Below are 25221 nucleotides of genomic sequence, written 5' to 3' on the forward strand. Positions count from 1 at the left end.
TGGTCACTGAAAATATTAACTTCTGAACTTGTTATAATATAGAGCAATAATTTTTTTTTTTTTTTTTGGCTAATTCTGTTAAACTTGCAACCAAAATAAAAGACTTAAATGAGCAAAAATGGATGGGTGTTATAATAGAATTAGTCAAAATGATCATTGATCACATTATTACAAGTTCATAGTCTACTATTCACAAATTTTAAAAACTAAAGTTCCAATTAAGCTAAAATTCAAAAATCATAGCTCTAATTATTTTTGTAGGGTCACTTTGTGTTCGGTGACACAACGACACACCAAAAATATAAGATAATTTTATTCACATAACTATTTTTACCTTCCACACACTCTTGTTATATTTTTGTCATTAATTTTTTTTCAATTCATTCGATCCGATGATCAAAAATTAAGAATAGCGTGTCTAAAGTAAAAATGAACATGTGAATAGCACTATCTAAATCATTAGTTTTTGTGAGAGGATTTGTAAAGCTCGCGCAGCCTCTCTCCGTGGCTCCACCAGCACGGGCCTAGACTTGCACGAATGTTTTGGGTTCTCATTTTATCTGTAATTCCAATCTTACGCCTTCCACAAATCTTTCAAGTCATATAGTTACGGTGTTGGTGAAATTTTGTACTCTACCCAAGGGATACAAAAATTTCCTCTATTTTTCTTCGGATTTACACCAGCCTTTCTTGGCAACATGAGTTCCATGATCATGTTTAGTTTTGTGTATTGAAAAGGCATGTAATTGGCTTCGTTCAAATCGTAATGATTTTGAAATAATGATTATAAATGACAAAATCTTCAAGATTATGGAATAACGATGAGAACATGAATTCAAGATTTGGAAGTAGCGGATGTCAAATGTAGCCTAGAACAAGATTCTAACTAGGTTTACGAAGGAACTTCTATAGAAATGAAGTTTAAGTTAGCAATAATTGATAGGTGTCATTTGGCTCATTTGTCATTGCGTTGAGGTTGAATTATGAAATTAATTGTCTTTTGATAAATTTAAAAATAAAATTAAGCATGAACTAATGTTTATAGTTTAATTGCTTAAAAATAATACCAATAATACACATAAGTTTCTATTTTAGTATTACAAACAAAGAAATATATGACAAACAATGATGGTACAGTAGTAATTCAATTACAAATTAAGGGTAGTTTAGTAATCAAAATTTAGTAAACTAGTATTAATTTATGATAAGGGTATTATAGTAATTAAACTCTAATCTTATCCACTCGCGTGCTCTTCATTATACCTTGTATTACCTTATGCATGGTTGACAAATGTCAAAATTTTCTAGTGATTTGTTGTACATAGTTGTTTGAAATTTATTACATATTACTAAATTGAGCCATTTCAAATCCACAATAGTTCATCTACCATAATTAGATATTTCTTTAAAGAAAGAAAAAGTAGGAGTATGATTCTCTCCCCTTTTATTCTTATCTCATCTCCTTATTTCCCTTCCTCTCACACATTGTTTTTCGTCCTTTTGTCTATATAAAAATAAAAATAAAAAATCGATTTTAAGTGTTGACGTGGTTTAATCGTAACTGTTCAGGTGAAGAGAGGAGAGAATAGGAGAGAGATTAGGAGGGAAGAGAATCCTCCTAAAAAAAAAAGTACGCAATTCTTGATAATTAATATTGTTAGGATTTCTCGACCTCGGGACATTATTCCTAAGCTCTTGGCCATGTTTTAGAGAAAATGAAAATTTGATATTGTACGAATTATAGTTAAAAGACATTTGCCTTAATGCATACTAGGACAAAATTTTATTATATGAAATTTGGTTGTCTTAGATGCGATAAGAATAAGAGAATAAAGTGTCAAATTTTTTTTTGAAAGCAACGGTAGTAGTCAGCAGGCAAACAAAAAGTTGCCACAGTCAATTACAATCAGAAACTGGTAAATTCGAAATGAAATTAGGCGGCTCCTCAAACCAAGTACAGGAGGTAGTATTCATGTGAAGACTATGGCGAGCTAAACGGTGTGCAGTTCCTTTAGCTTGGTGACGAGTAGTGCCCGTACCAAAGCTCCAGCGATCCTGAATTGCAACAAAAGCCCCCCTGACAGTAACGAATTACAACACCCAAACCACCGAACTTTCTTTTCTCACTCCAAGCACCATCAACATTTAACCTTTACAAAACCTGGATGAGGTTTCACCCACCTAGCTAACTGGAGGATTTATCTCCACTCTTGATTGTGAAACATTGGTTACAGGGCAAGGGCGGATGCATTGAGGGGCATTGGGGGGGGGGGGGGGGGGGGGGGGGGGTTAAGTTGATCCCCCCGAACACAGTAAATATTCAAGGAAAACTTGAGTGCTGACCCTTTGAACTTTGATGAATGTTCATGGATGACTTGGATGCTGTCCATTTAAAGGTTAGAGTTGCCCTTCATATATGCCCTTCAATTGCTTGATAAAATGCATTAGAGAGGTGTTGTACCTTTACAGTCTAGTCCTATTATTATTTACCTCTGGCTTGTTTGTTGATTGTGATTACAATTGTAGGCAGAAAAAAAGAACCAAGTAAAAAATTATCCAAAAATGCGAAGTAAATGAAATGGTGATCTCAGAGAATAACAAAATATCATCATTCTTGGACAAACATATCAATGAGATGCAATGATATCAAACAACGTTAGTGTGTTCAAGATAAGTGTGTTTCTTTGTTAAACATTCATATGGGAGCAATCTTGGAACATGTTAGTTACCCATACAAATGAGGCATTAACAAGTGTGCAGTATGCTTTTCCAAATGACTTTAGGCCAACCAAGACTCGATGAAATGACGATATGCATGCTATTTTTGTTAAAAAAAATTTGCGTGATGCGCGCTATCCTTGCTGACCCCCCTAATATTATTTTCTGGATCCACTACTATTACAGGGGTTAAAAACCCTCGCAAGGTAGGCATGTAAGTGGGAATATTCTTATTTTTTGTTGGCATATCTTAAAAGTTGTTGTTTGGGACTTAAAAAATTACTCGAGTTAACGTAACTTTACATTGGAATGTCAATGTTTATTTGACCCATAACATATCAATTCGTATAAAACATATTTTCAGAAGTCCAAAGTCATGTATTAATTGGCTCTAAGATGTGTTAATTTCCCTCATATTCTTGGTTTAGAATTTTATATTTAGATAATACTCTGTATCATATAAGTTTGGAGACTCTGTAAAACTCCTCACTCCACCACCATGGGTGTAGTACTTTACATAAATCTCTTAAATCGTAGATTGTGTGTTAGTGGAATTTACACATAAAAAATGTCATTTTTGGTATTAAATCTGCGCCAAGCCTTCTTGGCAACATAAGTTTCATGAACATGTATAGTTATATATTGAAAAGGCAATACGAGTGAATACAAAGATTCATCATATGAATCAATAATCATACGTTGGAATAATTATTAAACTTAATCTTATATAGTCACTCAAATTTCATTTTTATTAAGAACTACATTATGCATGATCTTCCCAACTTTTAGAAGGGTGGAATGTCATAGCTAAGTCACGAGCTAGTCCTCTTTTTAAAAAGGAAAAAAAAAACATATATTAATTTTTAAATAAACAAAAATGTGAGAAAACCTGAGCTAGAGTTTGAAGTGGAACGATATCAACTTATCACTCTATTTGTTTTCTTTACTTGTGTGTGTATCATACAAGGGAAATGAATACACAAGGAGAGAAGTGAGAGAAACTTGTATAATTAACTTATGCTTTGATGTTTTTGATAGTAATTGCATGTTCTTTATATAGAGTTTTTAACATGCAAAAGTCTACAATAGAAGTTAATGTATGTAACCCACGTCTAACAACAGTAATAAAATTAGATAATATATTTATACTACTATTTTTTGTCATTCTTATATTTCATCTATAGTCAAATTATTTATTGTATACATATCAAAATTTTCTAGAAATTCGTCGCATATAATTATTTGAAACTTATTATACAACAATGAATTGAGTAATTTGAAATTCAAATTGTTATTGTCCAGCAGTGACAACATGTACGACGACAACATGTAACTGTTAGACAACAACATCCCATTACAAAAAGTAGAAAAGCTAACATGGATGATGTGAATGCTCACATGGTATCAAAATTTATAGATTTCATTGTTATAAATCGGTAAAAGTGAAAGAGATAACATTTGTGCTAGAGATAAGAGCGAAGTGCGTGCAATGTATCATACTGTTTTATTTTCGTAACTATAACACACAAAAATTACAAGTAAAGAGAGGAAGGGAGATATATTGATATTATTGCTTTCATTGTTTCCTTTTCTGTTGTGTGTTGTGATTATACGCAAAATGCTCTTTATATAGAGTTATATCCGTGAAGAATCATAAAAGTAAAATGAGTGTTTGTTGAAAAATATCATACAACAGCAACAATGCTACTATTATTAATTCTTCATCACTTTTCATTTTTAGCTAAAACATGTGGGCATTCATTTCCATAACTTTTACAACATTCATATTATTTTACAAATTTTTTTAAGTTTTAAATATATCAACGTTGCGACCTGACAAAAAAAATTAAAGTTTCAATAGGCGATAGGTTCTAAATAAATTATATTTGATTTTTAACTCTTAGAATTCTTCTGTGCTTGCAAATTTTCAAGTGTATTCTCAAAATTCTTCACAATTTCAGCTTTTTGTTTGATCATATATCATATATGTTTGTCTACTCGACAAGATCGCCCGGCAGGAAGAGGACACGATCGGAAGAAGAAAAGGTCTTAGTAGTCTTCTGCTTTTTAGGATTTCGTTAAGACCATTTAACCAGACAATTAGTCGGAATGAGACTCTCGTAATATACACTTGGCCGGTTTACGAAATCGAAATCAAAATAAAAGAAATTAAATTAAGGAGGAATTGAATTGAGGAGAAATTAAAATCAGGAGGAATCAGAATCGGATTTATGTTGTAGCTGTTTACTTAAATATTCTGGAATCGGAATAAAAATGGCACTGAATTCATATGAGTTGTTTAATAATTCACCTGAATCAGAATGAAAATCAGTGTGATTACTATAATGCCCTTCTTCAAAAAAAATTAAATTTGTATACAAATTTATTAGAAAATCTCTGCAAATCTCATCCTTCCCTGCTTCGGTGCTTCCCTTGGAAGTACCAGTGCTCTTCACCAGAGCCACAATTCTCTTTTCTTCCTCGAGGAGACTGTGGTATCAATAATGCCCATATTCAAACCCAGTTGAATAGAATACTCCTCTCTCCTTGCAATTTTTCATATCTTTTATCCCTGTCCTCACCTCCATCTTCCCCACTCACCCTACCCCATAGCCGCCACCACTTCTCCCTGCAAAGTATTTCAGAATTTTTTTGGGTTTTTGAGTGATTGCTTCCCCGCATCTGTGGGTTTCGGTCTAGTTTGAATTGTTTATTTTCAGGATTTGGGTGATTGATTTTTGAATCCGGTTTCGGGATATGTGGATGGGGTTCTTGAGCTGGTGGGTTGGGTAGTGAAGGACGCACGGGGGTGAGTTGGTGGGTTGGGTAGTGAAGGTCGCACCGGGAGGTGGAACTGGAAGGTGAGGTATGCCGCGTGAAGCAGAGTGCGCAGGGAGGGTGGGGAGTGGTGAGTTGAGTGGTAGACTTGAAATTATAAAAATAATCAGAGGGCATAATAGACAGGAAAAATGCATTCCCATTACCTCAATCTCCCGGAACTTAAATACCACATCCATATAGGGATTTCAATTCCTCCAATTTGGGGAGTTGGATTCCCTCTTTCATGTGGCTCCCACCACACTTTTGATTCTTTCAAAATTAGTAAACGGTTCAATACTCTGTAATCAGAATTAACTTCTTGTTTTGATTTCGATTACGGACACGTAAACACGTTATTAGTCGAATCGAACCACATAAAATCCCCAAAACTCAAAAAAACCGAAATTTTTTCGATCAGCATTTGAGAGTAGAGCGGGAAAAGGACCGACTTTTTGAAATCCAGTTCCCAAAAATTCCCCATCTTTTAACCAACTCAAACTTCATTTCAATTCACAGCTTCCCTCTTTCCTTCCCCAGTTTTTTCAAAATTTTCCAGAACCCCTCTCTCTCTCTCTCTCTCATCCAAGCTTTTCAAGTTCAGGGTTTTTCTCAAAGAGTCGAAATCCGCTTGATTCTCCGAGGATTCCGGCGCGATGCCCAAGTCAGCGAAGCGCGAACGGAGCGCGAGTCAAACCCGAGGCGTTGACGAGGCCGCGCAGCTCAGAGCCGTGAAGCGTGAGAAGGTCAACGCCGGCGACCGAGTCGATGACGAGTCGGCGATCCCGAGTGAGCAGGAAGCAGTCAGGCGGCGGGCACTGCGGTCCGACTACCTCGCCGTCAAGAACCTCATCAGTGGTATGCAATTTCTGCCTATCGCAAATGCATATATTCCGGAAGTAAATAAATAAAGTTTGGATTTTTAATTTCAATAATTTCAAATTTTATTTCTTTGTTCTTGCAGAGAAAAGAGATGATTTGATGTGTTCGGATTTGGAGAAGTTCGGACTTCTCATCAATAAAGTCGAGAAATTGCATGAGCAAGGTATTGCATTTTTTGTTTTTGAAAATTCATAACATAAATTTTGAATTTTTATCAGAAAAATAATTACTTTAATTTATTTTATAATTTTTATTTTCCTTTTGATGTGTTGTGGATTACTGAGAAGATTGAGTAAATGTGAAAGAAAAAAACAGATGAAATTTCTGTTCTTTGGAGCTATAATTTTGATGGTAAAATTTGGGTTGTCCATTTGGGGATTTTTCAGTTCAGAAGCCAAGGGAACAAGTAGCAGACGCAGAGGCACTGCTGGACATAACAAACACATTGTGGACCTCTGTTAAGTCACAGTCCAGTGCCGGGATTAGCCCGTCGGACTTTGTTACCGCTTTGCTTAGCAATTTTAGCCAACCGAGAGGAGGGGATGACCACGTCACGGTTAATTGGAAGGGAATTGGGTTTTTTGTTTTGCCCATTTTCAAGAGCGCTCATGGTTGTTGCACTATGTAAGTCGTTACTTGTTTCCAATGATTGCCTTGTTGTAAAGATTTTTAGTTCACCGTTGCATTGTTCGTATATAAAGTTCTAATTCACTCATGGTTATGTTCTTTTTTCCTTAGGCTTGGACCCATGAGTACCGAGTTGAAGCAAAGGAAGGCTGTGGTTCGCAGTAAACGTGTGAAGCCTACCACAACTGATCGGCCTGATGAGGTAAAGCTGGTTGTCGATTGTATCGGGTTTGTTCTATGGGAAATGCAGTGTTATTGATATTCAGGGTTAGAGTAGAGCTAAAATGGTTGTAAAGCTGATGTAGTTTTGTTCTTCATTTGTTTTTAGGAACGTCGCCTTCAAGTTGTATGGATTTTTCTGACGTTATCACTCCTTTGTGGTTTATGGAACAGATAGATGATACTCAGATGGAAGAGAAAACTGATACTGACAAGAACATGTCAACGATATTTGACATTCTAAGAAGGAAAAAGCGGAGTCGACTTGAGGCTTTGATATTAAACAGAAATTCTTTTGCGCAGACGGTGGAGAACTTATTTGCACTGTCATTCTTAGTCAAAGATGGCCGAGCTGAATTATCTGTAGATGCAAATGATTTTCATATTGTTTGTAAGTAGAATATAACAAATCAAAGATAGCCCGACTGAAACAACCCCTCTCTAGTTTACATTTGTGTTTTAGTATCCATGCGTTTGGCTTATTCAGTCATTCTTTCTCTCTTTTCAGCACCTAGGAATGCTCCTTCCGCCGAGGACGTGGCATCACGGAAGGTCACTTACCACCATTTTGTGTTCCGATTTGATTTCAAGGACTGGAAGGTATGTCATAGTGATCATTTCTTCACTGTTATTGTTTTGTTTAATGTCTTGTATTATGTGTACAGCTCTCGTATTTGCATCCTTTTTCATGCTCCATCTTCAGTCCTCAAAAGACATACTTTCTTACTTGCAGGTAATGATGGATAGTTTGCCTGTTGGTGAGGAGCTGATGCCTCATAGATTTCCCCCAAACTCTACCCGTACCTCTCAAGAGGAACCAGCATCATCTGGTTCCCAAACAGCCTTACCCCCAACCCCGATTCGAAAACTCTCTAGAAACCGTGGCCGGGTTGTGCAGGAAGAATCTATTGCAGAAGAATCCCCTGAAAACGATGAAGCTACTGGAACTAACGTTTTTCGCAGGTCTAAGCGCAAGCTTTAATTCAGATATGGACTTTGCCCGATCACCGCTGTTTATGCAGGTTTATTTTGTTCAGTTACCTGCTGAATATCTTTTGTGTCCTAAAATGTATATTCTGGATTAGGATGATTAGACTTCCAGTTAGAAATCTGTCCTGCAGTTGCAGTATTTAAGTTAGGTTTTGACACTGCTGTGCGATCATTTTTGAGTCCATTGACATTCTCCTACATTCAGATTGTAGGAGTGTGGGCTTCTTGTATAATACGTTCCTTCTCACATTTAGACAAAAGAAAAGCCCATATCAATATCCTCTGCATTAGGTTGGACTTAAACCTTTTTGCTTTGACATATTTGTTATGAACATTGACTACCAGGGATGGGTCATTACCCGCGGATACTAGTATCTGCCGGTATTTTCCTCATCCTTATTTATTAATGGAACAATCCGTTAGCAAATGTCAATCAGGCAACCTTCCTCTTGGTCTAAGTTCGAGCCCCGCTCCATGCAGATTGAAGTAGCGTAGGTTCTCTCTTTTGAAAGAAAAAACGGTGCATGCATGCTGAAAAATTGAAATGGTCGAAATACAAAGGTTAGTGCAAAGGTTGCTAGCACTCTCCTTAACACAACTGCATCTGTAGTACAAAACCCTTAAATTTGAGCTGCTCAATTTATAGACAAGTACTAACAAGCATAAACCAGTATCAAACACAAAATTTTGAGTTAAAACACATTTTGAATTGAGGTTGTCGGAAACTCTTAGTCCCTGCCGTAAAATTTCTCTCATGCCAAAATGGGGGCCATTGGCCAAGACATCGGTGATTCAGTGACTTGGGGAGTTGGGTGGCAAAACTAACTGCATTTAGTAGTCTACGGTACAATGATCACTTTGGATTACCGTTCAGCCAGCCAGCCAGCCAACCATCGTCAGTGCTGAGCCTTCGGAATGTTGAGGTTCTCAAAAATTGGGCTGTCAACTCCGACACCCATTGCGTTCAAACCATTGTCTACGTATATAACACCGCCGGTAATGGCAGAGGCCAAAGGTGATGCCAAGAAAGCAGCTGTGTTTCCTACTTCATCTGTTTAATGAGATTTGTGACTTTAGTATCTATAATAACGGAAAAGCAAAAGAGAATCGAAGACTAGAGACTGGCAAATCACCTGCGGATAGTTCTTTTTCTAGAGGTGCATTGGCTGATGAGTAGTCAATCATCATATCAATGAATCCAATCGCTTTTGCAGCACGGCTTCTTAGTGGACCTGAAGTTAAAAAACAGAACTTGAAGCTTAACTTGGTCATCTTAACAGAGTATGTAAACAAACGTGGTTGATCCAAAAGCATTCCAGTTTAACGTAATCCAAACGAAAAGGAATAATGTACGGTACCAGCAGATATTGTGTTGACTCTAATTCCCTTTCTTCTTCCCGCTTCGAAAGCAAGCACCTGAACAATGCCAAGATATGTCAAAAGACTTGTTGGAAGGAAAACGAAAGTGGGATAAGTTACATGTACAAGTGCATGGAAGAAAAACTCACTCGAGTATCACTCTCAAGAGCAGCTTTTGCAGAGCTCATACCTCCACCATATCTACAAAAGATAATATAAAAATCCGTCATCACAACATATTAGAAACGTAACTCCATCCACAAACGGTGAAATGTATACCCGGGAATGATCCGCTCGGAAGCAATATATGTAAGAGAAATTGAAGAACCACCTGTAACCAAAAGGTTATGTTAATTTGAAAAACACACAAGTAGTACAACAACAAAGCCTTATCCCACTAAGTGGGGTCAGCTATATGCCTAGAACACCACTGAGCTCAGTTTTGCGCCAAGTAAAAGAAGGAAAAAAATAGTGGATAGGTGAACGTGGAACCTTGCCTGGATTAATTATTGGGAGGAAATGCTTGAGTAAAGAAACATAGGAATAACTCGATGCAGAAATAGCAGCGAGATATCCTTTTCTGGACGTCTCCAACAGAGGTTTAACAACCTATTCAAGAGGTAACTTAGTATGTGTCAAGAAGACAGAGAATAGAAAATCTATTAAGGTTACTACTGTACCTCCGGTCCATTTGCAAGCGAATGCACAAGAATGTCAATGCTGCCAAAATCATTTTTCACACAATCAGCGGCTTCCTGCAAACATAAAAGCAAGATTCAAGTAAAAACATGTAGTTTAAAAAAGTCTGCGATCTGTATATTTAAGCTGAAAACTGGTCACAAGCTCCAACATGCACCGTAAAGTTTTTCTACAAACATTTAGAAGCAAATATGAAATTTAATTTATACCTGGACAGTCCAATTACTGGAACCTGCATAGCGCTTATTTGTTTTGATCTGCATGAAATTACGCCGAAACACATTAAATTTATCAAATCATTTTCATCTTTTATTAATATAAACTATTTATTTCTCTCCTTTACCTCCTCGGGAACATCCTCAGGGTTGTCAAACACAGCATCTAGGGGATATACTTTGGTAATCTCCATTAAAGAACCATCTGGTAACCTGTAGTATCAATTATCTAGTTAGAAATTTAGAAACTGTTTGCCAAATTTATTGGCTAACAGGATTAAAACCAGATCAAACATCTTACACGCGTGATTCATCAAACTTTCCACGTCGCAGGCTGGACTCAAAAATGTTCAAAGCCTGCACATAGACTCATCGTAGTCAGTAAAAATGCAGAAGATAAAGGAAGATATAAAGACCTCGAGATTGGGCCAATAAACTTACAGGCACCCACGTTCCCACAAGGATTTCAGCACCTGCAGCAGCTAGAGATTTTGCGATTGCCCAACCATATCCATTATCATCTGCTACACCAGCAATAAATGCTCTCTTTCCTGCACAAAGCACGTACATATTTAGTTGGGAAGGTATTTGCTCATCAAATTGCAAGCCTACTTGGCATATGGACCTGGGAATATATGCAATATTCCAGTTGAGCAACAATCTAAAAGCTTACAATTAAAGGAATAAATTCTGCATATTAACCATCGCCATTTAAATATAGCTAAACAAGATCTAATAAACATCATCTTGAGAGTGATGTTATTCCTTCAAGTACATTGGCTATAGCTTCCATCACCTCTTCCAAGTGAATGCATCCGAGATTCCAAATCAAGAGTAATTATCTCAATAGAGAACCAATAGCTTCTTTATGATAAGTAGGTACGAACTTTCTGCTTTCTTTATTGCAATACATTTTCATTTGGAAAAAACCCATTACCACAAAGTATGACATAAAGTAAATTACAAGACAGAAATCTCCAATATGAGCTTCTCCAACATGAAAACACGAGTCCATTCTATTAAAGATGAAGGAAGTAACTTAACACAAACAAGTAGTGAAGCAAGAGTGTGAAATCAGATAGATAGAAAAAGAAATTAACCTTTCAAATCAATTGGCAACCCCGAGACAGGCTTGTTTTCACTAGCTCCAGCCATTGCCCTTGTAACAAACTTATCCATTTTCATAGATGATGATGTGAAGCAACGTTGGAAAGATTGTACAGATGATGTATGACATGTACTCGAAAGCTTGGACCATGAAGCCACCTTAAAATTTCCATTAAGCATTTTAGAACTTGACCCGAAAGCTCTTCGAGAAGAAGAAGAAATGCAGGGTCTGGCAGTTGCCATTTGCAGGCTGGAAGCAGCAGTTGTTGCCATATCCGATAATTGCAATCTCACTAAGGAGAACAGAGATCTACACAATACACTAAAACATAATTAACATCCATAAAACCGCGAAGCGCAAGAAAACTTGCAGTAGGGTCTCGAAAACAGAATACTTTCGAACATTATAAAGGATCCTGGATTTCCACCAAAATGCTGGTTTTTACATTAAGATACATAAAACCCTTTCGCAGAAAGTCCAAAACTTCTAAAAGTAAGCCGAACCCAGAAAATTTAGACACAAAAATCCGCTATTGAAGCTAAAGCCAGAAACTTTTAGAACAAAAAAAAAAAATCAGAGAACTAGAACAGTAAAACCCTTCTCTAACTTAAACAAACCCCCAGTAAATTTCAACACCATTATCTCAAATCTGAGAAAAATCCAAACTTTAACTACATTTCACATAAATATCAACACCCAAATAATTGATCGGAACAGCAACCCCAGCAGTAATAGAAGTAGCTATTCCAAAAGATGAATGCAACATCAATTTCTTACCTTTTTGCAACTGAGAGCGCCAATGTGGAGAGCGGAAACAGCAAAACCTGTGTATTTTTAAATTGGGAAAGAGAAAGCGGAGCTGGAATTTGGAAAGACTCCCGTTCTTATCAGCTTTGCTCGTTAGAGAGAGAGAGAGAGAGAGAGAGAGAGAGAGAGAGAGAGAGAGAGGGCGCCTATGAAATGTATGATGTGTTTTTCGGTGAGGGGTGAGAACTGAGAAGTGAGGATTCTGGAGCGGAGTGGAAGTCGGAGTATCAATCGTCAAAGAGAAAAGAAAAAGTAGTTAATTACAACTTTGGCCCTTGAGCTTTAATTGTATTTCCACTTTGATCTTCAGTTTTCTTTCTTCACAAGTTGGTCTTTGAACTTTACAGAAAGGGTAAATGCCAAAACAACCAAAATTTTAAAACCAAATTTCGTAAATCAAATGATATAGTTATTGATGATTAGATTATTACTCAATGATTGATTAACGTGTTTATTTTTTATTAGTGACACATCATTGATTTGCAAATTTGGTTTAAAATTTTAATCTTCCTATAACATTATCCTTACAAAAAATAATTATCATACCTTATTTTTACCGTTACACACCACAACATCACATTTGACACCTGACGAAGATACAACCCAACAATGAAGTACATCAACAGGTGTTACAATAATACGAATATGAGTTTTGTCCGGATCCCTTGCATAGGTCACTTCCCTCGCGACATAGGGTTTAATTAAATATCTAAACCTTCCCCCTTTGGAGCGGAAACAGTGACCACACAATTCTTCTGGTCATGCCTTTTCCTCATTATACTTTCTATATTCCCGTTTGCAATGATGGAGATGGAGTACTTGGGATTAGCATATTTGTAAAACTACAGAATCAACTTGTTTCACACCGGGGGAACAACATCCAGAGTAAAAACCCCAATGTTTTGGAAGATATCTTGAGAAAACGTTTTAGCACCGGTGTATCCTATATGTACACCATTTTAACTTTTTATTATAAGCAGGATGAAAAAAAGTTGGGCACTAATTTGTGCTTTGTTTTGTGAACGGGCACTGACACCTCAGATCTGAAGGAAGAAAAGGTCACAGTTGTGCAAGTAGGCCGATGCGATGAAGGAAGATAGGTTTTGAGAGAGAGAGAGGACTCAGAGGAGGACGAAGGCAAAGTTGGGAGGGTTGGCGTCTCACTGTGTCAGCTATACGTACGAAGCTTCAGGCAGATGGGAGGGAAAGATCGAGGGAAGACGATGGACAGATCAAGTTGGGAGACAAGAACATTTAGGTTGACGCACAGAAAAGGCACGATGCAGAGGAAGGGAGGGTTGGATTGTTAACATTAAAGTTACTGTTCACCCGTGTTATGTGAAAGAAAAATCTATCTTAACAAGATGTAAGAAACCCAAATCACAATAATTAAGATGCCCAATAAATTTCTTTAAAGTAAATAATATTGTTTGTTAAAAGAAAAAAAAATGCCAACCAACTTTATGTCTACTTATATGTTGAAGTTTCGCATGTATCCATCTGAACACAATGAAAAGGTGATCAGTAACGCGCGCATAGTAATTGTTCCATACCTCCATGCAATCCTGACATGACTAAAATTCTCTGGAATCCAGTTTGTATCCAGTTTGGAATCTCAGTCCGAGTATGTGTGTGTGTGTGTACGTATATTGCTATACATCTCTAACAACCCAAATCAAAACCATCTATTTTCTCTCTTTTTTTTTGGTGACCTGTTTGGAATCCATCTCTCAAAAGCTCAAAACTTCACACTATATATATATATATATGCTTGATACATTTTGGTTGGGTGGTCTGACGCTATAAATTTTATCAGTTCCCTGAAGTAAGAATGGTGCGGAATTAAGGTACTATTTCCTTCATAAAGTCTATTAACAAGAAAAAAAAAATAATTAAAAAAATATTTTTCTCCACTATATCTTCACTTAATTTTTTAGATTTAATTATTTTAAGTTATCGGTAAATGAATATTTTATTTTAAGGTGGAAGAGAAGAATATGTGGAACAGAAAAGTTAGGATTCCCCCGAAATGTAGGGGATTTCACAATCAGTTTTGTGGTTCAGAATGTGGCTCTACTTGTTACTACTAAACAGAAGCTGATTCCTAATTGTAATGAACCTGTACTTGTCCACGAACTTAACTAAAATTTTAAGCATATAATAACTCTCCTAATTTTTAGGTCTAAAATCTAAGATCCGAAACTTCGAACCAGTCATTGGATAAGAGCTGAAAACATGTGAGTATTATTAGGGGAATCCGTAACTGAAGCCTGAATGTATCTGGTTTGTCAACACCAAGCCTTCAAATATATAAGTCATTTGTTACACTCTCACATCTCACACGAAGCTTCAAGTCTTTGGATTCTCTTTGATCAAGAACTCTCTCTTTGGTTCTCTTGCGATATATATATTTTCTGTTATATACAGTCTCTCCAAATATAATCTGCATTAGGGTTTCAGAATTATGATTTTTCGAGGTTCTTCGAGTAGTTTGGATTGAGATTTTGGGTTGAAAGAGGGGACTAATTAGCTAAAGGGCCATTGTTTTAGAGTGAAATTTTCTTGTTCAACTTCCCACCATAAATGACAAAAGGGTTTTTCGTGTTTTCTAGTTTTCCGGCAAATTATTTGAATTGGCCTACTACATTGCCGTTTGTAATTACCGACCCACGCTCTTCCCCATCACCGGAGTCCGGCTCAACAATTTCAAGGGCAGTGATCAAGTTCCGTAAAAGGTTGGTATATCCTACATTTTTCATCTAGTTTCATGTATATATTTTGTAATGTAACTTCAAAGTTAATTTGTTACTAGTAGCACATATTTAACTTAGTATCCCCTGCAAAACTGGCAGATGATAAGCACGGCCATGAACCGAGACATAGAAGTAGCAGAAGCTGTGGATGGAAACATCCATGAGGTAACTCAGGAATCCAAACCGACTGTCGGAAAGAGTAGGGGAGGATGGAAGCTTGCACTTGTCTTGCTAGGTACCCATCATCGATGCTATTCACTTAATTTTCCTAGCATATATATATTTAGAGAGAGAGAGAGAGAGAGAGAGAGAGAGATTTGCTTCAAATAGTATTATCAAGAATAAATATACATGTTATGTCTTATTCTGTGCAGCGAATCAAGGCCTAGCAACACTAGCTTTCTTTGGTGTAGGAGTGAATTTGGTTTTGTTTCTGATCAGAGTTCTTGATCAACAAAGTGCCACTGCGGCAAACAACGTCAGCATATGGACTGGAACTGTTTATTTGTTCTCTCTGCTTGGAGCATTCCTCAGTGACTCCTATTGGGGTCGTTACTTAACATGCGCCATCTTTCAAGTCATCCTTGTGCTGGTATGCTTTTTAGATTTTAGGGTTTAAATAAGATTCTTTTTAAATTTTAACCTAGATGATTTTATAAATCTAATTTAAGTCCATATTACTAAAACTTCCCATAGTTAAGTATTTATAGCACATTATTATTTATAACTTATGATCCGAAATTATGTACCCGTCCATAATTAATGTACTACAACCTAATTAATATTTGATCGTTACAATCAAATACTAAGGACTAAAATTAGTTTTTAATCTTATACACAATTTTATTCCAAAAGTAATATTCTTCAATGATTGAAATAGAATTTTCTATAATATATACTTACCTTTTGAGATTTCCAAGTGAATTTTTTGTATTGTTCTTGAAACATAAATGTGTAACAAAACTTAATACTCCCTAATCAGGGCTTGGGGCTATTATCCTTGACGTCTTGGCTCTGGCTGATCCATCCGCATGGTTGTGGCGGTGTAGGCAATTACTGCCAACCAACATCCAAAGTTGGTGTTTTTCTCTTTTACCTATCAATATATCTAATAGCACTTGGATACGGTGGCCACCAACCAACTATTGCAACATTTGGAGCAGACCAATTCGACGAGAAAGATCCCAAACAACAATCTTCGAAAGCAGCTTTCTTCGCTTACTTCTACTTCGCACTCAACGTTGGATGTCTTTTCTCAAACACCATCTTGGTTTACTATGAGGATAAAGGTTTATGGACTATGGGGTTTCTGGTGTCATTAGGATCTGCTATCTTAGGCCTAGTGTCATATTTGGCGGCATCACCTCGGTATCGGTACATAAAACCATGTGGCAACCCGTTGCCACGCGTGGCTCAGGTTTTTGTGGCTGCTTTTAGAAAATTGAGAGTTGCTCCAGCCAGCCCGGATAATCTGTATGAGCTCGAAGGAACAAAATCTGCAATCAAAGGGAGTAGAAAAATTCTCCACAGTAATGAGATTATGTAAGTAATATTGCACTTTAACTGTATACATATATATGAGTTAATTTTATTAGCTCTTAAAAAAATGTCATCATGCACTCTTATCTTTTTTATTTTGTCATGCGAGGAGTGGAAGATGACATTTTAAGAGTGCAAATAGCAGCTTTCATTTAATAGTTTCATTAGTTTCCTAATATTTCAAGTTTTTTTTGTTACTTAATTTGGTCAGGTTTTTGGACAAGGCAGCGACAATAACAGAGAAGGATCAAACTGCAGCCGAAAAGAATCCGTGGAGGCTGTGCACTGTAACTCAAGTTGAGGAAGCGAAATGCGTACTAAAAATGCTACCCATTTGGCTTTGCACCATAATTTACTCAGTGGTGTTCACACAAATGGCTTCACTTTTTGTGGAGCAAGGTGATGTGATGGAATCCCACTTCGGAAAATTTCACCTTCCAGCCGCCAGCATGTCTGCATTTGACATATGCAGTGTTCTTATCTGCACTGGACTATACCGCCAGTGCCTTGTGCCTTTAGCCGGACGGTTAAGTGGGAACCCAAAAGGCTTATCTGAGCTTCAAAGAATGGGAGTAGGGCTCATTATTGGATTGTTGGCAATGGTTGCGGCCGGTGCCACGGAAATTGCTAGGCTCAGAGGTGTGATACCTGGTGAGAAGATAAGCTCACTAAGCATATTTTGGCAAATCCCACAATATGTTCTTGTTGGTGCTTCAGAAGTTTTTATGTACGTGGGACAACTTGAGTTCTTCAATGGACAAGCGCCGGATGGTATTAAAAGCTTTGGAAGTTCACTATGCATGGCGTCAATATCTCTCGGAAACTATGTGAGCAGCTTACTGGTTAACATGGTAACGCATTTTACAGCTAAAGGTGGAGACCCTGGTTGGATCCCAAATAATCTGAATGAAGGTCACATGGACAGATTCTACTTCCTCATTGCAATTCTAGCAGCTTTGGATTTTGTGGTTTATTTGTTTTGTGCTAAGTGGTACAAGGGCATCAACCTCCAAGGCTCTGAGCAGGAAATTGAGATCATGGAAAATCAGAAGGGAAATGGTCTCCAAGGTTATGAGCAGGAAACTCAGATCACGGAAACTCAACATGGAAGTTCATCAATTCATGGAAAACCACAAGATGAGTCAGTGCTCAACAAAGTTTAGACTAAGTTTAATTTCCTAATTTTGTGCTCTTTTAGACGTAGTCTTTCTCTTGTTTTGTGTTTGAATGTGAGCTTAAGTTTTAGAATAAAGATATTGCAAGAGTAGAGAATGACTTCTCCTTTCTTGTACCTTAAACCCTACCAAATTTCAACACTAGAGTAACAGATTTGAGAAATTAGTCGTCGATCTAGAAACACTATGATCTAGTCATGTTTAATATTATGCTTTTTAAATAAAGTGTTCCGAAAACAACTTGGCACGAAGGGTCTGTAGCTTTAATATTTAGAACGTTTATTCTGCATTCGAAGTCCCCTATTTGAATTTCCCTTCTCTCTTGTCCGATACTAGAATTGTTAGAGCCCAATTCAAAAAAATGGCACTTAGATTGATCCCCACTACCCAAAGGCCGAACAAATCATTTTCTTGTGGGCTTTTAAAACTTGCTTGGGAGAACTTGGAAGTTGGGATGATCTCATTGACGTGTGTATTGGATGCCTTTGTATGATAAATGAACGTAATGCAGAAGTAGAAAGCAACAACGTGAAAAATGTTGGCAAAATGGTGGGAAGGTCGGTGTCCCCAAAGCATATATGCATAGTTGAGCACAGTGTGTCCCACTTTGTGGTATTTTGTTTCATCACCTTTCATAAATCATGTCGATCTGTCACATGAAAACTGTTTGTTAGTCAACTTTTGGAATTTGTGAGGTTAATTTTTCACATCTAGTGTGATCACAATGCACAACCACATAATAAATAATATTTACAACATATATATTTCACTATTTTAATAAGCATATAATAATGATTAGCATATAAAATGGCACAAAAGAATTATCCATTTGTGCAAAAGAAACTTTTACTTTTTTATTTTTTTATTTTTAACAAAAAATATTACCTATACTAAAGAAGAAAGGTGGGCGCCTTACGAAGGGTTAGCAATAATTTGGTTCAAATTCGTCTTTAAAGAAAATCAAACTTAAGACCTCTCACTTATAAGCGAAGAGGAATACCACTAAACTGTACTACGTACTAAGTGGCTTTTGCAAATGAAACTTAATTACTTAAATATAAAAAAGATACTTGTACAAAAATTTATGTGTCTTTTTATATTATACAAGCAATGCTAGGACATAGAAAATTCGAATGTAAGACCTTAAGAAAAGAGTTAAATATTCTTAACCATATATGAACTATAATGTTACATCCCACTTTGTCCAGGGGAGAGGATCCTCTATGCCTTATATGTACATGCCCACCTCCATATAGCACGAGACCTTTTGGGAACTCACTGGCTTCGGGTTCCATCGAAGTTAAGTGAGTTCGGACGAGAGCAATCCTAGGATGAGTGATCAACTGAGAAGTTCTCGTGTGAGTTCCCAAAAACAAAACCATGAGGGCGTGGTTGGGGCCTAAAACGGATAATATCGTGCTACGGTGGAATCGAGTCCGGAATGTGGTGGAGCCTGAATCGGGATGTGACAATAATCTCTGGATGAGTTCAAAAATTTGGAGACGCATATGAACTAGAACAGAATATTATTTAGATTGAAATTACTAACTCAGCCTTGAAACGTTTCTATATTTTTTAGAATTTGATTTAGTTGTATAATTTTGATTCTAGTTATCCTTGAAAAGTGAATAACATAAGGGAGGACCCTAATCTCTTAAGGCGTGTTTACGTATTCACAATTTCATTCCGATTACGAAGTATTCCATTATTTACTAAATATGGAGGAATAAAAAAAGCAGTAGGGCCCACACAAATTTTGGAATTCAATTCCTTGTATTGGTGGAATTGGATTCCCTAGATATAGGTGTTAATCCAATTCTTGATTGATTGGGCAATCAGAATGACACTTTTGTTTCCTTTATTCCCTCACTTGCTTTTTTTATTTCCAAAACTATCCTTTATAAACACATTAACCCTAGTTTAATTATGCACAACTCCTTACTTTTTTTTATTTTCATACTCATTCACATTGTGCACAACTCCATGCTCATTCACATTATGCAAAACTTCATGCATATGCCGAAAAGAAGAAACTACAACTTGAGCGAGAAAATTTAAATATTAAAGTAAATACTTAAATTTATATAAAATAAAAAAAACAAAAGCATTTTAATGTGTCTATGAAATAAAAAAGCAATTTAAATTTTTTTTCTTACTATTATATATTATATCAAATTTTATTAAAAAAAAGTATATAAAATATTTGTTTTGGGACAAGGGCATTTTAGTAATCATACTGGTTTATATTCCAATCCTGCTGAATTAGTAAACAGTTTTATAGAATTCTATTCCGATTCCAGAACATTTAAGTAAACAGCTTCAACAGGAATTTGATTCTGACTTCTTCTCATTCCAATTCCTCCTCAATTCAATTCATCATACTTTCATTACGGTTACGTAAATGCGCCATTAAAGTCACTCATAAAGGAATGGGCATAGTCTGCCTGCTCTTTCATAACATAGATGTTATTCCCGGCTGGCATAGTAGTCTCACGCGCAAGAAATTTAATCTGCTCTCCTCTGGTTACCTAGCTATGGGCGATATCTTGGTGATTATTTCGCTTTTACTATCTTACTCATCACGTGATTAGAATCTCTTCTAGCTACGATTGTTTCTAATTTGCTAGAAGTAACTCACCTTGTACATTTGATATATGAGTGTAGAAAGCAATTAAGTTTTGGTTAATGCTAGGGTGACTAATTTGTAGACAAAATTTTGTAAATTATATGATATGGAAGTTGAGTATTAGATTATTACTTAAGCATTGATAAACGTGTTCATTGCTCTATTGATGACACATCATTTAGTTTGCAAATTTAATCTACAATAGTCTCCATAGCATTATCCTTGAGTTTTAGTCTTTTAGATTTAAAAGCTTATTGCAATCTTTATTTATTTATTTTTTTGGGGTGGGTGGGGGTGGGGGAGGGGAGTTACAATGGGCGCCAAAACCACACTCACTCTATATATTTGAGACAACTCAGAGATGGTGATATAATATCATCCCCATTCTAAAATCGAAGACAAACAAGAAAACAAGGCCGAGTGATGCATGGAAAAAGGAGTGACAGGGAAGGAGGTGGATGACTTCCACTTGTTTATTATGAGTGCATGAATCATGAATAATATATGGATCAATGGGAGTCGAGCATATGATGAGTGGAAGACAGCTTATCGTTTGCTGATAGGATAGTTTGAGCCAGACACTTTCTCTGATGCATGAATGTTTGATTTGATAAGTCATTCACATACACAGTGTTATATGGACCTATCCTTATCAGTTTTCTATTTTCCTTTACCACCTGAAAACAGCTTTTTCTTATATAAATCTTCATTTCTGCATGCATATTCCCATATTATACATGAGACATTTTGAACATGAACTCAAATAATTAAATACGTGATAATAAAAACGTATAAATACTATGTGGATGAAGTGATTTCGAATCTAGGGGTTTAGAGACACTGTGAAGTTGTTTATCTAAAAACTATTAGAAGTTTGTTTTTCTCTTTTAAACTATTAGCATTCATGCATGTCGAACTATGAAAAAGAATGTCATTTCAAATGAGTACACGTTTCATATAAAGTTTATCATGAAAAAACCGCTAAGTCAAAATAGATAATTGAATCGAAATAAAATGTCGTCAAATAGTTTGATATAGATCAAAGAAATTATTAGATCATATATATATATATATATATATATATATTTTAGTACATCGATATTTTTACAAAGGAGATGGGGAGTTCGGCTAAACCACACAATAGGCAACCTAATTTGGTATCGAATTCGTCATCCACGAGATTCGAATATAAAACCTCTTATTTTAAAGTAAAAAGAAATACCACCATAAAAATTAATAGTTTATGTAAGAAAAGTAAATTTCAAGCTGTAGATGCTTGCCATTCCCACGTCAGAACTAATACGAATATAAGGAGTGACACATATAAATAATAAAAAGAAGTTTTTATCGCAAACGGTTCTGAAATTGACCCATATCATCAAGGCGATCCTTGAAATTAAAAATCAATTAATGTATTCCTTAAAAATTGATGTCGCAAATCAATATGGTCATTTCATCACAATTTCATCAGAAATTCTGTTATATGTTAATATGGTATATAATTGAGTTCTACAAATCTAATTAAATATTGTCATGTGGATTAAATATATTTAAATATAAATATCTTGTTTTTATATAATTAAAAACTTGAAAAATAAAAAAGGAAAAAGAAGAAGAAGATGAACAGTTCATCGTCTTTCCTCTTCCCCAATCCCCGTGGCTCACGTCTTTCGCTACCTCCACCGTGTTCCAGACTTCCGAAGATCCCTCAGGATCTTGTTCGACGACACTCCCATTCGTTCTCTCTCTCGATCGAAACTATAAAGTTGCGGAATTAGAACTGGAATGGAAAAAACTCAAATCTTCCCCAAATCAGAAAAGAAGAAAACTGAAATGGGGGAATTTTCAAGCAATCAGCCCAAACCCAGCAAAAAGAAAACTCAATTCACGACCAAATCGCAGCAATTCAAACCCAGCGTGGTTGAAAGGCTGGTTGGGATTAGGAAAGTACGGCGACGCCGAGAAGTGCTCAGGGGATGTCGCCGGGCTTGTGATTCACCTTCTTTTTCATTTTTTTTTTCAAGTTTTTAATTATATAAAAATTTATATTTAAATATATTTAATCCACATGCCAATATTTAATTAAACTTATGACATCCAATTATATGCCACATCAACACATAACAGAATTTTTTACGAAATTGTGACGGAATGACCGCATTGATTTGCGACACCCATTTTTAAGGACTACATTGATTGATTTTCAATTTCAAAAACAATTTTGATGGAATGAGGCAAGATCGTTTATGATAAAAATCCATTAAAAAAAAAGGTGAGGGTAATATATTACCAAAAAATGCCTACTTGCTTACACCTATTATGTAGAGACTAGAGAGCTAGACTTTCATAATGACATCATATAGCAACGATGAAAATTTAATTTGATCGATCATGAAGCAAATTACATTCCACATTGGTGAGTTGACAGCCTAAAATGATGAAAAGTAAGATTCAAAGTAATAAAGAATATACAATTTTGAGGGGAAAAAATCCTAATGAAATGATCAACATCTTCTCCTAGACATCTATTTAATATTCACACCAAAGAGCCTAAATCCTTTTTCCTCAGCTATGGATGCCTTGTGATATTCACTATAATCCTAGTTTAGTATTGAGATGATTTTGAAAAAAATGGTTATAAAAAAAAGGTGAAAGCTTTTTTATTTTTAGTAAACATTTAACTTCAGTTTTTTATCACAGTTATGGGTGAAAAAAAAGCAAAAAACACAAAGCTGCAAAACCCAGCTTTGAAAAACCAGCTTTTTTCCATATTTGTTTTACATAAAAGTTTATCAAATACTATAATACTACTTTTTTTTTTTTTCAAAAGCACTTTTACAAAAAAGTTTACCAAATACTCTGCTGCTTTATTTCAAAACTGCTTATTCTCATAACACAGTAGAAGCAGTTTTTTTTTCAAAATATAACAATACCAAACCAGCCACATTCACATGTTTGAAACTTTGTAGCTGCTACATTCCCCCAAATTTAGTTCCAGTTGTACCTGCAAATCCTCACACTCATTGGCCTCCTCAACCAAACATGATATGTTGATTTCACCTTCACTATGCATTACATAAATTAACCAAAATGTAGTACTTTCTCTATCTTCCTCTCATATTACTTGATCATCGCTCTCACATGCATAAAATGTGATCACATCATTTACCTTCAAATTGTTTTCCTTTACAAACCTATTCCAACCCCTTGTCAATACAAAGCTTTGGCTACTCCTCCAATAGCAGTACCTAAACTTCCAAACCCTCGTGAACTTGTCATAGAAAACTAGCTCAATGTCCTCAGTCCCATGTACTTCCACATTCTCAAATGGGAAATACTCGACGGCATATTTCTTTGGAATCACAAGCCTGTTGAGCTTACTCACATTACTTGGAGTCAGTTCTTTTTGGAAGAGTTGCCTACACAATACTTGTCCATCACCGTGCACTCTTATTGAGTTATTGGTGTCCTTGCCCATTTCCTCAATTTGAGATTGTGTTTGTGACCTTACAAAAGCATCAAATTTGGATGGATAGGAACCATCCCTAATCATTTCATTATTGCATCTGTTGAGTAATGGTTTTGGAAATGAGGCTCTTGAACGGTGAAGCTGGTCCATGGAAAATTTCTATGCAAATCTTTACCATTTCGAAGCTTGATTGCCACGCTATCATAAGCCATGGCAGATTCCTTCTCAGATTTGAAGGCGCCAAGCCAAATTCTTTGGTTGTCTGCATATATTTGTGCAACCCAGTGACCATTTTGTTGTGGCACAACCCCTTTGAATTTTGCAAATGACACACCATTGTCGTGTCTTGCACGCTTATTTGGATGAAGTAAGGCAAAAGCTGTTTCGTTTGAATCTGAAGTTTCCAAAGCCAGATTTCTTTGGGCACTTGAGATCATGATGATTGATGCATCTTCTCCCATTGTGAATAATCTCAAGGGAAAAGATAAGCACAATATTGACATGGATGTGAAGACTAATTGATCAAGATTACACAATCGCAAAGTGATCATGGGCATTCAAGAAAAGCATGATGAGAAAAAGATTTAACGTTGACATGATTAACTTTGGGAGAGTTTTTGAGGGAGAGAATCTGAAATTAGAGATTTGCATATGCTACTGTTGCATGAACATGTTTTGTATTTGTAAGGCTGAGGGTTCAAAATATTAAACTGAATTAGGTAAGTAACAACCAAATTAAGCACGCTATTCTAGAAAAGGTAACCAATTTGCGAGTGAAAAATTAGGTCTTCAATTTAGGAAACTTAATTAGGTGTCACTGACTAACTAAATCGAACATATGGGATAGCTGGCTAACACCAGAGATATGATATAAGTTAGAACATTCATCTATCAGTCTTGACTAGAAGTTTCCAAATATAAAATAAATGATCGGATAAAAACGTGAGTATAATAAATTCTTTTTTTAAAAGATGACAATTGGTGGCAACCCATGATTATCTACCATTTTTGAGCCTGTAGAGGTTATGGGGAATTTCACCCTTCGCGTAGATACAATCAATCAGACTCACCAGCTCGGAGCATCTAACTCGAGACCTCCCATATTTTGTGCTAATTATAGAAGAAAACTTGTGGATGTGTCAGATGCTGTTCATATGTATAGCTGGGTTACATAAGAAAACAGAAGTGAAAAATCACGTTTGGAGATTGCTAACAGAA

The 25221-nt window shown here is 36.1% G+C and overlaps 3 protein-coding genes and 1 pseudogene across 3 annotated transcripts; 2 read left to right on the forward strand and 2 right to left on the reverse strand.

The window, feature by feature from the left end:
- Nucleotides 1-5117: 5117 nt before the first annotated feature.
- On the forward strand, nucleotides 5118-8556 carry LOC137716188 (non-structural maintenance of chromosomes element 4 homolog A). Its single transcript, XM_068455599.2, has 7 exons — nucleotides 5118-6393; nucleotides 6500-6580; nucleotides 6804-7041; nucleotides 7156-7246; nucleotides 7438-7654; nucleotides 7772-7863; nucleotides 7997-8556. Exons 1-7 carry the CDS (start codon nucleotides 6192-6194, stop codon nucleotides 8243-8245), a joined length of 1170 nt encoding a protein of 389 aa, XP_068311700.2. The 5' UTR covers nucleotides 5118-6191; the 3' UTR covers nucleotides 8246-8556.
- Nucleotides 8557-8858: 302 nt separating this feature from the next.
- Nucleotides 8859-12749, reverse strand: LOC137716187 (enoyl-[acyl-carrier-protein] reductase [NADH], chloroplastic). The gene is made up of 13 exons (XM_068455598.2): nucleotides 12412-12749; nucleotides 11627-11943; nucleotides 10968-11077; nucleotides 10828-10883; nucleotides 10655-10739; nucleotides 10521-10568; nucleotides 10293-10367; nucleotides 10110-10221; nucleotides 9892-9943; nucleotides 9762-9813; nucleotides 9612-9669; nucleotides 9387-9485; nucleotides 8859-9304 (listed from the first exon to the last, which is right to left on the reverse strand). The coding sequence occupies exons 2-13, from the start codon at nucleotides 11904-11906 to the stop codon at nucleotides 9150-9152; spliced, it is 1182 nt and encodes a 393-aa protein (XP_068311699.2). The 5' UTR covers nucleotides 11907-11943; nucleotides 12412-12749; the 3' UTR covers nucleotides 8859-9149.
- A 2426-nt stretch (nucleotides 12750-15175) lies between these two features.
- On the forward strand, nucleotides 15176-18074 carry LOC137716602 (protein NRT1/ PTR FAMILY 7.1-like). Its single transcript, XM_068456048.2, has 4 exons — nucleotides 15176-15429; nucleotides 15569-15786; nucleotides 16177-16736; nucleotides 16945-18074. The coding sequence occupies exons 1-4, from the start codon at nucleotides 15294-15296 to the stop codon at nucleotides 17894-17896; spliced, it is 1866 nt and encodes a 621-aa protein (XP_068312149.2). The 5' UTR covers nucleotides 15176-15293; the 3' UTR covers nucleotides 17897-18074.
- A 5523-nt stretch (nucleotides 18075-23597) lies between these two features.
- Nucleotides 23598-24464, reverse strand: LOC137715578 (AP2/ERF and B3 domain-containing transcription factor At1g51120-like; annotated as a pseudogene).
- Between the last annotated feature and the right edge of the window lie 757 nt (nucleotides 24465-25221).

The sequence above is a fragment of the Pyrus communis genome, chromosome 3, assembly GCF_041283825.1.
Source record: "Pyrus communis isolate YQ-2024b chromosome 3, ASM4128382v1, whole genome shotgun sequence".
NCBI lineage: Eukaryota > Viridiplantae > Streptophyta > Magnoliopsida > Rosales > Rosaceae > Pyrus > Pyrus communis.